At 45.3% G+C, this 16,768-nt stretch overlaps 1 protein-coding gene across 1 annotated transcript; it reads right to left on the bottom strand.

Annotated features, from left to right (window-relative positions):
- Nucleotides 1-1,071: 1,071 nt before the first annotated feature.
- Nucleotides 1,072-15,814, bottom strand: KLF15 (KLF transcription factor 15). Its single transcript, XM_054034950.1, has 3 exons — nucleotides 15,553-15,814; nucleotides 9,365-10,472; nucleotides 1,072-1,427 (listed from the first exon to the last, which is right to left on the bottom strand). The coding sequence occupies exons 2-3, from the start codon at nucleotides 10,405-10,407 to the stop codon at nucleotides 1,259-1,261; spliced, it is 1,212 nt and encodes a 403-aa protein (XP_053890925.1). The 5' UTR covers nucleotides 10,408-10,472; nucleotides 15,553-15,814; the 3' UTR covers nucleotides 1,072-1,258.
- Nucleotides 15,815-16,768: the final 954 nt, after the last annotated feature.

Genomic DNA, 16,768 nt, shown 5'->3' with positions numbered 1-16,768 from the left:
CCCACCCCTTCATACCCCAGCTGCGTGGAGCTCTGACATGGCTGTTAATAATAAAATAATGCTTTGCACTTAAAGATCCCCATCAGCTAAGGATCTCAAAGTGCTTTACAGACATTAATTACGCCTCACAATCTCTCCTGGGTGGGATATAAGTATTATTATCCTCATTGTACAGATGGGGGAACCAAGCTATGAAGCGTTTCAGGGCCCAAGTCTGCTAGGCATCTGCTGAAGTCAGGGGGAGTTAAAGATGCCCACCCAGCACCTTTCAGGATTGGTGCTTGCCCAATGTCACACCATGAGATGACAGCAGAGCCAGGAATATAAACTAGGAGTCCTGACATCCAGTCCCCCCTGCTCTAACCAACAACACTCCTGATAGTGAAGAGAGTAGTTTCAGTCAGAGCCAAGGAGTAATCACTGTTTCCTTAAATATGTAGGCATCTCCCTACGCTCAACACATTGGCCACATAAGATGGAAGGCACACAGGCAGTTTACACTGATCCACAGTGAAAGGCCTTTATTCCAGCCCGTTTAATCTGGCCTCAGCGTTTGGGTTTTTGTTTTACAGACATTGTCAGTTCCAGTTTCCGGGTGCACGAGATTTGCCGACCAAGTTATGAACAGCAAGGACCACTGAAGGATGGTGTGTTAGCGAAATCAGGGACACCAATTCCAATCCCACTACTCCCCACCTCCCAACCGTTCCTCCTCCTCCTTTTGCCTGCCCCCACAAATCCTTGGCTCAGGCGACTGAAAAACAAAGGAGCTGTTTTCATTTCAAAAGGAATTTACTGTTTCCAAACTGGACAAATAGACCAGCTTAATAAAAACTCACAATGAATGGCCCTGTACATGAGCAAAGCCCTCAGGAATGCCAGGACTATAATTAACTAGCAGCAAGTAGCCCATAAATTTGCCTTGTGCAGCAGAAAACAGCTAAAAATAAAACACTGTAATTTCCAAAAAGAAGCAGCAGCAAAGGGAAAGATAGAAGGAAATGAAAATAAAATAATAAAATAATAATAATAATAATAATAATAATAATATTAATAAAAAACCCACCCCACCCTCCCCCAAAAGAACTTTGTTCTCAAATTATGTTTGTAGGACACAAAACATTCAGAGGTGGTAGTGTGAAGTAACAGCGCTGACTGTTCTATGGAGACAAATAAATTATCGCAAGAAATATAGTGAGCAAAGTGCTGTTGTCGGCTGTTCTGCGATGGACGGGTGGCAAGGGGTAGGCGGGACCAATCAGTTCACTGAGCGCACAGAGCGGTTGCTTCTAGGGAACCGGTGCACCTTGACGTGTTTGGATAAGTGGTCACTTCGAGCAAATTTCTTCTCGCAGACAGGACACTGGTAAGGTTTCACTCCAGAGTGGGAGCGTCTGTGCCGGGAGAGCTCATCTGATCTGGAGAACCTGCAAGCAGAGGTTTAGAAAAGAAAAACCTCTTCAGATTTTTGCTGCTAATTCTTTTATGTCATTGTTACTTTTCCATGGCCCATGCTGCATGCATGGAACTTCATGACAGCAGCGGGGATAGAACTCAAGTCCTCCTGCCGCAGAAGCCCAAACACTTAAGCTAAAGGAGAATCTGTCAGCAGTATAAGGCCCATGACATACACTGGAGCAGTTCTCATTCTATCCAGCAGAGGGCAGCAGTAATACACTACCCACTTCATTGCATCATTCTTTGGTGCTCACATAACTGATAGCACTGACTGGAGACAGGCCCTAAAGGGGTTACCAGTGTATAAGCTTTACCCTAATCCCTGATTACACATACACACAACCCGGCTATTGCATCATCACTACTGACCTGCAGCACCCCGTGCTATTCCAATCCCAAACCTCCCAAAGCTCTGCCAATGCACATCAATTCTAACCCACAGCATCTTCCTTAAACTCCAGTTCTGGGCCTCTCCTGAGCAGAGACCACCACCAATGCTCCAAAGCTAAGGCTTCTGCCAGTCTCAGCTTGGCATGCTCAGAATGCTGGAGGAACAGCAATATCCTCAATCACGACTAGTTTGTGAGACTGTGGCCAGATACTATGCGAGGGACTCCCAGGCAGAGTCAGCCATACTTACTCTGAAGCCACTTGGCTTATTGAATTGACCTAAGAATTTGGCCTTTCTTCTTCTCTCCCGAATGATTAAATAAAGGGCTATTAATGTCTCACTGTCAATTCCTGCTCACAGTTATATTGGAATAAATCCAGAATGACTCCATTGACTACACTGCAGCTACTCTGGATTTACACTGGTACAAATGGAGATAAGGATTTGGCCCTCAGTTACCAAAATTAGATTCCCCAATATCATTTTATTTTTAGACATCTCCCACCCGCAACTGCCAAGGAATAGTCCCCAAATAGCCATTGTGAATCTCAGAGGCCCACTTTAAACTCAGATAAACCAGCTAATCCTTGGGACTGAGCAGCTGGGTTGGTGCTATTTCTAGCCCATCCCAGTGCTGGGAGCCCAAGTGTTAACAATGTCGTGCTAAGACAGTTCCTTCTGGATGCATGCAGAACTGCTGTCCAACAAAGGATGATGAGTGTGAGTTGCCAGAACACTACCAAAGAGTGGTACAGAAAAAGAGTTCTCAAGAAACGATATCAGCTGTTTATTTACAATAAATACATGAAGTCATGAATGTTTGCTGAATAAACAGAGGAAAGGACCTGTGGGAAAATGTGCATTTGTGGAACAAAAACATCACACCACCACTTGTGTAAATATACTATATTTCTGGAGGGGAAATAAAGAGCACCATTTGAGGTGGAAAGAGACTTTACCGCTCACACTCTAAACCCTTCATGCAAGAAAATACATTAAAATTGCAACTAGAGATGATCCCATGCTACCAGTTGATGGTCAGGATCAAATGTTTGGATTTAGGAATTTTTTTTTTATTCTAAGTTTTTATTCCACTGTCCACTACCGAGTGGATAGTTTAGATTTTGCTAAGGATCCAAACTTTCCAAAAGTTCTTGAGTGTTGTGATCCAGGGCTGAATTTGGGCCCATCTGCACCTGCGAACACTTCTCTCTCTAAACTGCTAGCCCTTGCCAGCAGTGGGTACCCAGCCATGACCAGAGCCTGGAACACTGACATGACCATGAACTGCTCGTGAAACTCCTTCATTGGGCTGGCCCTGATGCAGTGTCCTTAAAGGAATTATCTTTAAGAACCATGAGTTCATAGGACTCTGAGAAACTTTTCAGAGCAACTCAACAGGCGAGAAAAGGAAGGACAGCATACACTGTACAGAACTTCGCAGACTGAGAGCTGCTAGGACCTCACCAAGATATCACAGTGGCAAGTTGACAGACATGGGATCAGACATGTTGGACAAGGAACTGATTTGTTTGCCAGGGAAGGTAGTCACTTTCTCAGGTGGAAGAGAAATCCACCTCAGGAAAGGAGTCCTTGAGACACAAACACAGAGCAATCCTCAAGGCAGAGGCAGGAGCCGGAAAATACAGGGCTGCCTCATCCAGGTGTCAATATCATTATAAAACACAAGGAATAGTGGGATGGAGGGTCCTGAAACAAGCTCAGAGCAAGACAACTGCAATGGGTCTCTGGCAATTGCACCAAGGGAGAGGGGAGGGAGTCATATGTCAGAGATGTGTGTGATACGTGAGCCTTGGAAGCTAATGTGAGTTAATATGATAAAAATACACTTAGCCTCATAACGAAGCCCTTAATTGAAGAAGTAAGAATGTTGCAATGCTGTTACCCAGCATTCATGGAAAGATCACCTTACTGGGCCCACAGAAATAAACCCCTCTCTCTCCCCCTGTGTTTACAAAAAAAACAACAACCCAAAAGTTAGAACGGGAAACTGGTAGAATTCTATTGCCTGCGATATGCAGAGATCGGACTAAATGATCGTAAAGGTCCCGTCTCACCTTACAGTCTAAAAAAATTGATGGAATTCCAAATTCAAGCAGGTAGCAAATGCAAAAGAGGCACCACTTACGAATAACCAGCCCAAATTTTATGATCCCAGCACCTAAGAAATAACAGCTCCTCCCAAATAAAGACAGAGGCCGTTTGGAAATCTCACACAAACACAAGGAGCCAAATTCACCCCTCTTGTTATTCCCCTGCACTTGATGGAGATGGGCCAAGGATGAATGTAGCCCCATAAATGCAGAATGACACTGAGTTTGTTGCCTTCCTTCCACTCTACCTGCTGGCTTCAGTCAGGGAGCTGAATCACACTATTTAGCCAGACTGTCAGCTTCTGCTCAAGGGAGACATATCTTGTAAGGGAGTGATTGCATCTTGTTAGAATTCCCACTTCAGGAACAGGTGAGAGTATTTTCCACCTGAGGGATTTATTTCAAAGGCTGCCAGGGACTTGGGAGGGTCAGCCCTTCACAGTTTCCCTCTGAATTCAGAAATAAAGTAGCTCCGCAGTTGGTGTAACAGCTGTGATGACAAGGCATTTACTACAATGTTGTTTAAAAAACTCTGGAACCCAGAGAAGAAGGAGATTCAGAGAGCACAATTATGATCATCTAGTCTGACTCCTCCACATTCCAGTTCCATCAGTTAACTAGAAGTTTCATAATAAAGTAGCTTCTTTCTGTTGCCTTTTAAATTTCACTGTGTGCCCTAGCTCTTCTTTGTCTTGTATTATAGGAAAGGGAGCATCCAACTAGCCCTTTCTGTACCACTCCTATGAAACAGGCAGGGGCAATGCCCACAACGTGGCCCCAATCCCGAGAGCTACTGGGGTACACACGGTAAAGAACAATAATGGCCCACATTGTGACCGCAAGATCCAAACACAGAGGTTCTTCAGGCACATCTCCCTTTCCCTTGCAGAAGAAAGGCTCAACCATTTCCACGGCACCTTTCCCTGTCCTCAAGACCCTGCAGAAGCCTCTATGCCATTCTGGGGATGCCAGCTAGGGCAGGGGGTAGAGATTGAGGGAGGAGGGGCTGGAATATGGTAGAGGGATGGGGAAACAACACATTGTATGAGGGCCAGAGCAGAAGTACAGAGTCTCTGTGTGGATGCCCCGGGCCTCCCGGGTGTCCCTGGGGATCCAAGAAGCTTGGGCTTGAGCCTTGTGGCCTTGTAAGTTGGAAGGAAAAGTCTCCTACCTAACAGGATGTTGTGAGGGATCTATCTCTACGAGGGAATCCTCACAGGGATCTCCTCCCCCCATCCACCTCCTGCTGGAGTTACAGCACCTGAACTTTCTTTGTGTCCTGTAACGCACTGTGTGCTCAGGAAATACACAGCCTCATACAGTAAGCTTCCTTTAGCACAGCCACGGCTTTATACGGTGTAAATGATAATCAGCCCCAAGAATCTTATTCCCATTTTGGGGCCATTGTGGTGCCCTGAGCAGGCAACTCCAGCAACTTGCCTATACTATATCATTGCCAAGATCATCTTCCTGAGAAGTTACAGCTAACTCAGACTCATCAGCATGGTTTACAAGCCCTTTAAACTCTTCCTTCCGAAGTGCAGTAGCTTGCATCTGTCTTCACCAAATTTCCCAAATAAGATACTGAAATTCAGGTGTGAGTTTCATGGTTTTGCCTTTCTCAGCAGTGGCAGGCAGTAGCCACTAACATAGATCAGTGGTTCTCAAAGCTGGTCCGCCGCTTGTTCAGGGAAAGCCCCTGGCGAGCCGGGTCAGTTTGTTTACCTGCCGCATCCGTAGGTTCGGATGATCGCAGCTCCCACTGGCCACAGTTCGACGCTCCAGGCCAATGGGGGCTGCGAGAAGGGCGGCCAGCACATCCCTCGGCCCGCGCCGCTTCCTGCAGCCCCCATTGGCCTGGAGTGGCAAACCGCGGCCAGTGGGACCCACGATCGGCTGAACTTGCGGACATGGCAGGTAAACAAACTGGCCTGGCCCACCAGGGGCTTTCCCTGAACAAGCGGCGGACCGGCTTTGAGAACCACTGACATAGATGAACCTAAGGTGTAACCTAGTCTGACATGGATCAATGCTCTGACCGGTACAACAGGATACTGGACTAAATGGGTCACTGGCAGTTTCTGTACTCTGCTGTTTGCATACTGCTTAAGACTGAAAAGAGCAGCTCTCGCTTTCTGTGACGGAGGGGCAAAAGTTGGTAGTAGTCAGCTTCAGAAAGGAACTTGGGAATCCCACGCTGTATGCGGCTTGCAAAAGTTTAACCTTGCTCATCACTTTGCTTTGCTACACTTAAAGCTTACACAGGGTTGGTTGGGAGTTTGTTTTAGTTCAGCTGTTCTGCCCATACAGGAAGAAGGAAAAGCTTCTCCCCCGCCACCCCACCCGCAGCTAAACGCTATGACTCAAATTATACCAAGCAGCATTTTTCTAAATTGTTATTTTCCATTAACTCCGATTTTAAGTTCATTTTGTTGAAAAAGAAATACACCATACACACACGGAAAAGAACGTGGAAGAAACCAGCAGCAGCATCTCAGTGCATAAATTCATTTGGGATGATATAATACTAAGAACAGACTCCAGATGTACTTGACTTAGTCATGTGAGCTCACAGCTCTCCCTGAACTTCTGGAAAAGGTAAACATGCTTTACTGATGAAAGGGGACTGTGTAATTCAGTGCTCACTTGGCTCTGGCTATGGCATGTCACTGCAGATCTGACTTTGATGTCTGAGAAGAACACATGGGAGTGCTGGAATCTCAAGCTTATTCTAAGAGATTTGTGATAGAGGGAAACAGCCCCTTTGAAAGTCTGCCCCCTCCTTCGTCTATGTTAGTGATGGGCCCCAGCTGAAAAATTTCAAACTGGGATCAGAACTCATTCAAAGTTATGGGGCATTTGGATCCAGGGTTCTGGCTTATGCTCTCAGTCATGCTAAATGCAAAGATTCAATCACAACGACGGGTTTGGAAAAACATCCAACTGCCAGAAACAAGCCTTTTTTGTATGGAAGTTATTTAATCCCTAGCCTCTACTGGGCTTCTGCCCATAAAGAGTTGTGGCTGTCCACGCAGTTGGCTCTTTAAATTACAGGTTCTAGATGCACTCACCATCTGGATCAGTACTTCTCTTTACATGCCCTTCCATTGCCCTTGTGGTACTGTTGCTAGGCACCATTCACACTAGACTTTAACCCTTGTAAGGTTGTGTACATACAGAGGCTAAACTCACCCTTGGTGTCACTCCATGGAAGGCATCCAAGAGAACATTAGACCATATTGCTGCATAGATATTCCTAATCATTCACCTTTGACTGACATTCTGGAAAATACCAGTGTTCTCATAAGATACATCCACAGAAGATCATCCACAAAAGAACAATTCACAAACAGACTCCTGAGGTCTGATCTTGGACTGCTGAAATCAATGGGAAATCAGAGAGAGGCAGAATCTGAGCCCTGACAAGTCACCTTCTGACCTCAAATATGCCTGGATCAGGATCATTGTCACTGGTGGTTAGCTGAATACTGCAAATCAATTTCCCACAAACACTCATTCAGCTTTTTAAAGAAATTAAATTCTGGCCACATTTCAACCCTTTGTTTTGTTCCCTTTCCACGAAAATTTGGACAATCAAGTTTCACTAGTATCATGGCTCATGGAAAGCAAGCGTTAAGTTTGCACAGATGCTAGCGAAAAGCAAATCTTAAATATGCTCCTTGCAAGCATTGACACTGAAAGCCAAATAGAACTATAGGACTATGCTCATGCAATGAGAGCATGGAAAAATGCCATGTGATTTATGTGACCAATCACATCTGAGTGACACAGTCGAATTTCAGTTCATTTTGAATCGCAAGGCTGGAAGTAAACAAAGCTTGTGAAAAATTTCATTGGTAGCAAATAAATTAAGGAAAATTGCAATCTGCTCATGGAACCTCCATGAATTAGAAAAGGGAGGAAACTGATCACAGGAAGTATTACCTACAAATGATCCACTCAGCCCTAGTGGCAATGGGGAAACCTCAGTGTATCAGTTTGAGGAAAGGGACAAGATTCAGACTAGTTCAGATCTTTTCCTTTCAAACAAATTCATCCATCCCTAGTGATCTCATATCTCGCATATCTGCATTTTTACTCATATCTCCCCTGTTATCTCTTCAGTTCACAATGAGTGTGACACATTTCCTAACCACTCATTGCTCATCAAAGCACTACAGGATGTTTTTCCTTTTGCCAAGTCTTTTGAATACTTTTGGTATAATTTAACAGGAGGGATTTGAGATGATGTTTGGTTTTCATCACAGAGTATGATGTTTCATTGCTAGTGTTAAGAAACTGGCTGGGTTCCAGAGCGGATTGAAAAATGGAGGAGAAGGGGTTTCCATGGAAAATTTCAACTTTTTAATCACAAGAGAAATATTTGTCAGTTTCCAGTTTTCCAACGAATAATCAAAAATTGAGAGGAAAGCTGACAAATTTGGTGAAAATTTTTACTTATTCAAAAACTCCGTTTTCCATTGATGAAAAGTTTTGACAGAAATTTTTTAACCAGCCCTTCTGATTATAATAATAAATAATATATGGAGCTATACCTATCTCATAGAACTGGGAGGGACCCTGAAAGGTCATCGAGTCCAGCCCCTTGCCTTCACTAGCAGGACCAAGTACTGATTTTGCCCCAGATCCCTAAGTGGCCCCCTCAAGGATTGAACTCACAACGCTGGGTTTAGCAGGCCAATGCTCACTTTTGAAATGTACAATACTCAGGAGCACATCTGGATGGGCACTAATATACATTTCTAAACCAGAACATAAAATAAACATAGATTAAATTTGAGTAGCATATCCTATAATGAGATAGCATTCCCAAGCTAGTATTTTATTCTGGAAATTACAAAATTGCTTATAATGTTTTAAAATTTTATTAGGGTCTTATTAAGCATATATGTCGTTCATAGCCCTTCACTGACTGTATTTGACCTCCATGTAGTTGAATCTACAAATACATACAACCACGTAGTATTAGTGATGAAGTGACTATGCTCCAATGACCCAATTTGCTTTGTGTATCCTAGTTTGCATCAATGGTACATTGGAGATGGTATGCTGCAATGGGACCAATGAATATACAAAGCAATGCCTGCAGTAGCAAGTCTAATCTGGCCATTATGAAATGAAATACCAGTCACTGGGGTATTTTTTTAGACTTTTGTACAGTTAATGTCAACAGTAATGCTATGCTATTCAACGCACCAAAGTCCCTGGATTATCTAACATTAAGAGAAGTGGTTTTAATTTTAAAACCAACCAAACAGGTTTCAGAAAACAGCAAAATGGTTGATAAATGAACTTGGTTCAAACCTGTTTGGCTGGCATATTATGTCAAGTGAATGATATGTTTATTGGATACAGAGTATGACTGCATCCCAGTACTGACCTCCATCCACAACCGGGCCACGTGCATGCAAAAGGTTTTTCTCCTGTGTGTCTCCTCAGGTGCGCTTTCAAATGGCTGCTTTTAGTGTACATCTTGGTACAGCCAGGGAAAGAACATTTGTGCATTTTAATGAGTTCTGCCGCAGGGTTCTTTGGAAATTTCTGGCCCATGATGATCCCCGTTTGACCCTGGATCATGCCTCCTGGCCCAATAGGCTTTGCAGCAATAGGGACTGGAGCTATGCGGACAAATTTAGAGGACAAGTTCAAATTGGATGACTGAACAATCTGCGGCACAAGTGCAAATGTCTGTCCTTGAATGTTGACTAGGAGCTGTGCAATTTTAATATTCTCTTGTGCTGGTCCTTGTGAACTAGGGCTTGTATTTGACTCTTGTTTGATCTGTACAGGCTGAATTTGGAGCATGACAGGTATCCCTCCCTCCAGGGATAGAGCTCCGTTTGAAACATCGCTACCTTCTGTTGAGCTACTTGATTGTTCACTTTTACTTTCTTTTAAATTAACGCTAGGTACCAGATGGTCTTTTTGCTGGACTGAAGCAACGGAAACTTGGCTGCAAGCTCTCAAGTCCTTGGTCTCACTTTTAGGCCCTTCCTTGAGATCCAACTCCATGTTTTCTTCCAGAAACTCCTCAATCTCCTCAAGTGTGGGCTGAAATGGTCCAGAATCTTCCGTATCCACTGCGAACTCAGGCAATCTGAAATACTCCTCTTTCACTACTGGTTGAAGTCTCCTTTTGTCCCACCAAGAAGCAGGGGTGTTCCCCAAGGAAGCCTGGGACAGTAAATAGTCTAAAATATTATCTTGACTTTCAGCGCTAGATGTGCTTCCATAGCTAGAGCTGAGAACCTGGGAATCAGGACTGGAACAAGAGCAAAAGCTTGAAGAATCGCTGTCATCTTCTGACACAGGTGAGGGCAGCATCTGATATGACCTCCCACCGGCCATCATGTCCCCAAAGTATCCAACGGGGGATCTTGTGGATGAAAAATATTCATCAGCAGGAAGCAAGTGATCCACCATTCCTGGATAATCTGTTACGGATATCCCACCAGCATATACCACACAGTGAAAGTTCAAGCGAAAGCCTGAATATAGGGACCAAAAATATTGACAGTCAGAAATCAGGTTTAATCATTCACCTCCATGCACTAGAAGACCTACAAATCTCTCTAGCTCAAATGAGAGTCAATGGCATGCAGTTTCACTGGGAACACATGTTGCTACATGCTTTCATATTGCTGTATCACCCCCAAAGGATTCTGAGTGCCTTGGCATTTTCCAAGATTGCACCACATGTTTGCAAAAGAATTCTTTCAGAAATCATTTCACAACTATGTGTTCCTTAGATTTACAGTGCCTCCTCAGACTATTACTGGCAAGAGGAAATACATTTATAATCTTTTCCCTGACAAGGAAACAGAGAGCCAAAGAAGGGAATGGAAAAAAAAAAAGTGTTGAAATTTTTACCACCCAAAAAACAAATAAAAATAAAGTTTATAACTTGGGTCCATAAAAGAACACAATCCTTTTCTTATCTTATAGCTTTCCATTGACTTTATTATTAACTTTCTCAGTTATTCAAATATAGGCTAATCAGCATAATGCAAGCACCAATCTGCCAGGAGCCAAACATATTTATTGTGCTTCAGCATTTACTAGTACGATTTTCCTTTCCAGATGTAATGAATCAGTTTGCTAACGTCATCATCACCTGCATCACTCTTAATAAGACTGGCACCATGCTGGGCTAATTACCATGTGCTGGCAGGCCAGCTGATTGTGCTAGTGTCACCTCATCACTCCACGCTGCCTGTCACTTGGCTACACAGCCCTGAGATGATCTAAACATGGTGCCAACTTCTAAACTGGGAACTTGGAATCAAGCTCTTGCGTAGGATTTCAACTCATTGTGACTACAGCAAGTGACTGCATTTTGTTATATTCGGAACATGCAATTTAGTAGGGCCAATGGGCCTGATCCTTCAACCTCTTACTCACTTGAGCATTCTGATTGAACTCATTGGGACTACTCACTTAAATAAAGAACTACAGGTTCAGACGCTTATTTTGCAGTTCTCTCTTAGGCGAAACTCCCTGTGAAGGCAATGCAATTCCTGCAATCCTCAATTCAGGCACAACAATCTTACTGGGAGTTTTATCTGAGAAAACACTGCTTAACAGCTGCACAATATAACCCTTAAGGAGCTAAAATGAAGATGTGTAGACTTTGCTGAACACTGGCCCTGGGTCCTCTGCTTTGCTCAAGGTGACTGGGGGGGAAGGATAGCTCAGTGAGCTGCATATGTACATCATAAAACACGCCTCTCTGTGGAAGGTATGTGGATTGCAGAGAGAGATATCATTTGATCTGTCAATAAGGGTGTATTTGAGAGTGAGAGAGAGAGAGGCAATCAGAAGGCATGTGACCTAGCATGAAGGAAATGCCAGTCAGGCTTGTTGCACACTCTCATTTTCCACAGGCAGTGTTGCTGTGCTGAAGACACTTTGCCATGAATAGTCAATAGCGTCCAGTTTTGGGAAGGGTGGGAGATGTTTATTATTACTCCAGGGCACCTATGCTGCCTGATCTGCAAATTGCCTCTGTCTCTGTCTTCTAGGAGGAAATAAAAATAAATCTGTGCACTCAATCTATAGCTGATGCAGTGCACAACAACCTTCACAAGCTCCATCAGCATCAGTCTATTAACCTTCCACAGGAAGCAGAAGTAAAAACACACTTCTTAAAGCTACAGCTTCCTTATTTATGTTTATGTGTGGAGGAGGGTGGTGGTGGTTTTGAAGAAAGGGGAATTAAAAGCCAAGTTGTACATTTTCCTGGTTTGCACCCACTGTCAGTCATCTGTTCCTGCAAACTGATAATGAAATACTCACATGTGCTCAAAGTGAGGAAGTTCAAACAAAGGTTAGTGTCCATGTTCTGTGACCTTAGCCTATGATCATTTCTAATGGTAAAAGTGATTGCCAGCATACCTGAAATATGCCTAGGGGACTACGAATCAGATTTTGATCTCAGTGCAAATTCAATTACTCCAACAGAAGTCAGTGGAGCTGACCAGTGAACAGAGATCAGAATCTGGTTCTGTGAATCTTTTATTGCTTCCAAAAAGGGTTCTCTGATTAATGTCTTGCTTGCCTCAAAAGCAGAGATAACCACAGTTTAATGTGGGGCAGAAGGGAGGGTGCATTCCCATATGGCAGATGGCTTCAAATCCTGCCTATTCCCATTTTGCTCCAGCTCCAACCTCTCACTGCTGTTGCTGTGACCACAAAGATTTTGCACACAAGACATTTTTACTAAAGAGAGAGAGAGAGCAAGAGAGAGAGTGTGTGTGTGTGAGAGAGAGAGAGAGAGTGAGTATCTGAGTGACATCAAACTTAGCATAGAAAAAAAAAGTTTTTTTGTAAAGATTTCTTAAATGTCCATTTCAATCTGGAAGCCATTCTTGCTCCCACTGAAATCAATGACAAAATGTCCACACTACTTGCCAATCTAAAGAGCAAAAGACCCTCAATACCTTGGCTAAAGATATGGCCCAAGCCAGACATTTGCAAAGAAACAAGAACCAGTTAGGTTAATACAAAATAATGCTTATATCATATATCTAACATTTATATACAACATTTGCATCCATAAACATTCCAAAACTATTTATAAAAGAGGCTTCTCTTCTTATGCCATTGAAATGCAGCCACCTCTGGGGTGAAATGTAGCAGCTGATTAACAGTGCACAGCAGCACTATGGTCTCCAAGTTTCGAAAGAGTTCTCAGCTTTGTTTTCTTGCATGTTATGCCAGAGTCACATTGTTCTGTTTTACAGTTGTCTGTTTAGTGACTGGCTAATAAAAGGATGGAACACCTATGCCGCTGTACAGCAATGTTTCAGAGAAACCATTACAAGAGTCAAGGCCTCAGAGCTTGCTGAAAGATAGGCAGAAATTTAGCAGCCTGTTATTCCTGGTGATGTTTACAACATCATAGGAAATATCATATCACACAACTGATAACACCAAGAGCATATTTTGCCAATTGGTGCTTGCTAAGCAGTTGTGGATATGCTGACAACCATTTTCCAGGGAAATCGCTTTTCTCTGAGGATTAAAAATGTGTCAGGGCCTGATCCTGCTCCAATTGGGCCATAAAACTGACTATAAAGTGACTTTGAAACACAGGGGGCCTTAAATTTCAAAGGAGCCAGTTAACATATAAAGGCATTTTTAAAATAGAAAAACCCATGAGCCGCCTGGGAGCTGCATTACTGAAATGAGTTCTCCAAAGTAATTTTCCTGGTATGGAGCCTCTTTACAATCCATTTTACAATACAGAGTAGTCATGCCAAGGATTACCTCCGCAAGGGGAGGGATAGCTCAGTGGTTTGAGCATTGGCCTGCTAAACCCAGGGTTGTGAGTTCAATCCTTGAGGGGGCCACTTGGGGATCTGGGGCAAAATAAGTACTTGGTCCTGCTAAGGAAGGCAGGGGGCTGGACTCGATGACCTTTCAAGGTCCCTTCCAGTTCTAGGAGATGGGATATCTCCATTATTATAAGGTGCACTAAAGAGAGGATGCATTTGATACAGCATGATATGGTGATCGCCACTTTTAAAGGGGTGGTGTTAGGGGGCAGCCTAAGGGTTATCTATATTAGCATCTGAAGAAGTGGGGTTTTTTACCCACGAAAGCTTATGACCAAATAAATCTGTTAGTCTTTAAGGCGCCACCGGACTCCTTGTTGTTTTTTTGAGCGTTAGTAGGAAGCTCAGAAGAATGCTTTCCAGCTCGCGTGGTTTCCCCATTCCACTGCTTGCAAACGCCCCAGAGCCCTTTTGGAGAAAGCAGGCTTCTGAAAAGCTCCTCCACTTTCCCCTGCCTTCTTAAAGAGGAAACACTTTAATCTACAGCAGCCGCTGCCGCGCTGGAGAAGCAGTCATCCGCTGCCTCGCTCGCATACACATGCCGATCACACATTCGTTCCAGGCATTTCTATGCTAATTTCTCAATCGGGAATGGATCCCCTGCCACTGATTCGTTGCACGGGGCAGAAAGCGGGGAGAGGGGATGCTGCATTTCAGAGCCCCTCGGCCTTGCCAGGCTGTGAGTCCGGATGTGGGGTTGCCTTTGGGGTGTGTTTAGCCCACCTGGCGGGGCGAAGAAGCGAAGGAACCCAGTGCATTGCTACTGCTCCCCCCGCCCTTTCCTCGGCCCCAGAGCTCTGCTTGACCGAGAGTAACCCTGCCTCGCTGCTTCTCCTGTCAACATTACCATAACAGCCTGCGAGCAGAGCACACACAGCCTCCTCCTCCTGCTCCCCACCAGCGCCTTCCCGAGCAGCCCCGGCCGGCCTCCCAGCGCGCCAGGGGGAGATGGGCTTGAGCGTTGCAGCCCGATGCTCTCCTTTGAGGGTCTCCCTTTTGCTCCTGTCCGGAGCCACAAAACAACCGACCTCTGCAAGCCACATCCATGCATCGCAACGCCGCGTGCCGTCACCCCCGTGCAAAGAGTGTGTGTGTGGGGGGGGGGCTTTAACCATCTACTCGTTATCCTTCTACAAAGAGCTAGTCCCCCGCGTCTAGGGTGGGCGGGCAAAGGGGGGCAGCTCTGCGGACGCATTGCATCGACAGAGAGCGGGCAGGCTCCTGGCTTTGAGAGAGGGGTGATTCCCGGCCCCGTCTTGCAACTGAAGCGGGTCTCAGCGCTGGGCAGAGAGAATTGTCCCTTCTCTGCCAGTCCGGCCAACATATGGTTGTAAACATCGCCCCGGCTCCTGCCCGACCAGCTCCCCCGCCCCCGGCAGAAAGCGGAGTCCGTGTAAACACAACCAGCTTGTGGAGTGTGCTCTTCCAGAGTCCATTGGGACTGGATGGCACGAAGGTCCCCCCCGCCACACACACACCCCTTTGCACGGCGGCACTTCAACAAGTCCTGATCTCCTCCTCCCCCCTCCACAACGCTGATCCCAGAGCTTCTCTCCAGCATGTCCCGTCCCCCCAGCGATCCCGGAGATCTCCTTCCCTTGACCCCGGGGCTCCACGCGCTCCCCGGGCAGTGCTAACCCGGCCAGCAGCCCCAAGCGGGCAGGATGCTCTACGCTACGGGACACCGTTCTGCCCCCGCCCTGCGGGTGAGAAACGTGTCTTTACTCCTTACCTGAACTTTTCTGCACAGACACACACACCAAAAAAAAAACCCAAAAAACACCCCAGATCAAAGGCAAGCAATATCCCAGCGGGCAGCAGCTCCTCGTGGCATTCAGAACCAGCGCGACACCCCAGCAATCACCAAACGCCACAGCGCTCCTAAGGAGGGGGCCTGGCCGCTTATTAACTGTTGTCCTTGAAAACTGCCTGGAGGCAGGGTCCCGATTTGCAACAGCAGTGGCAGGGCTGCTGATGTGTCCTTTAGCTCCCCTAGTGTAGTACTATATCCCCATCACATGACTGCCAGGGAGGTTATCACAGTGAAGGCAGGGGAAGGCTTGAAAGAGGCTCGACCAAAGCTGCTCACCTCATTGGCCAAAGCAGAAGTAAAGGGGCTGGCCGGAGGGTTTTGTCGTCAATGGAAGCATCTGGCACCCTATCCTCTCTGCCTCTGCCTTCCCCTCCGCCTCCTCTCCCTCTCCTGCCTGCCCCTCCTGTTCTGTATCACAGCCAACCAAGCTCAGGCAGGAATGTTTGGCTGCTTCCCTGCTTACTCTATCTCTGAGCCATGACAGTGAAGATCATGTGAATGAGAGAGAGAAATATATTTTGAGGACTGCAAAACCTGGAAGAAACCACATGGAGAATTTTTCCCTAACAGGGCTAGGTCTGGGTTTGTGGGAGTGTGTAGGAAGATGGTTGGAGTGGTATTGTAGTCTGCAAAACTGGAAATGTTCAAGACACATGCCAGTCTTATGAATGGTTTCAGAGTAGCAGCCGTGTTAGTCTGTATCCGCAAAAAGAAGAACAGGAGTACTTGTGGCACCTTAGAGACTAACAAATTTATTAGAGCATAAGCTTTCGTGGACTACAGCCCACTTCTTCGGATGCACTTATGAATGGATCTGAATCCATTTCCCTCTTACCTTCTCTGTCCTTGGTTTCTGATGGGCCCTGGGCTGCTGCTGTTTGAAAGGATGCACTGAACCTGATTCAGTTCTTTTCAACAAAATGTCGATCCATTTTTAGCAGAGGTGTTTGAACACTGGGAAAAGGACCATGTCAAAATTTAAAATGATTAATCACAGCAACAAATACTCTCAATTATTAGCATTAAATATCACCAATATCAAAGCCCAACTGTGTTGTTCTGTGCTGTGGAAACACATACCAAGGGACAGTCACTGCCCCCAATGAGCTTATCTCCTAAATAGACAAGGCAGGAA

Source organism: Malaclemys terrapin, chromosome 7, assembly GCF_027887155.1.
Source record: "Malaclemys terrapin pileata isolate rMalTer1 chromosome 7, rMalTer1.hap1, whole genome shotgun sequence".
In the NCBI taxonomy this organism is placed as follows: Eukaryota; Metazoa; Chordata; order Testudines; family Emydidae; genus Malaclemys; species Malaclemys terrapin.
The sequence above is the reverse complement of the archived record's forward strand: the minus strand, read 5'-3'. Positions and strand labels throughout refer to the sequence as shown.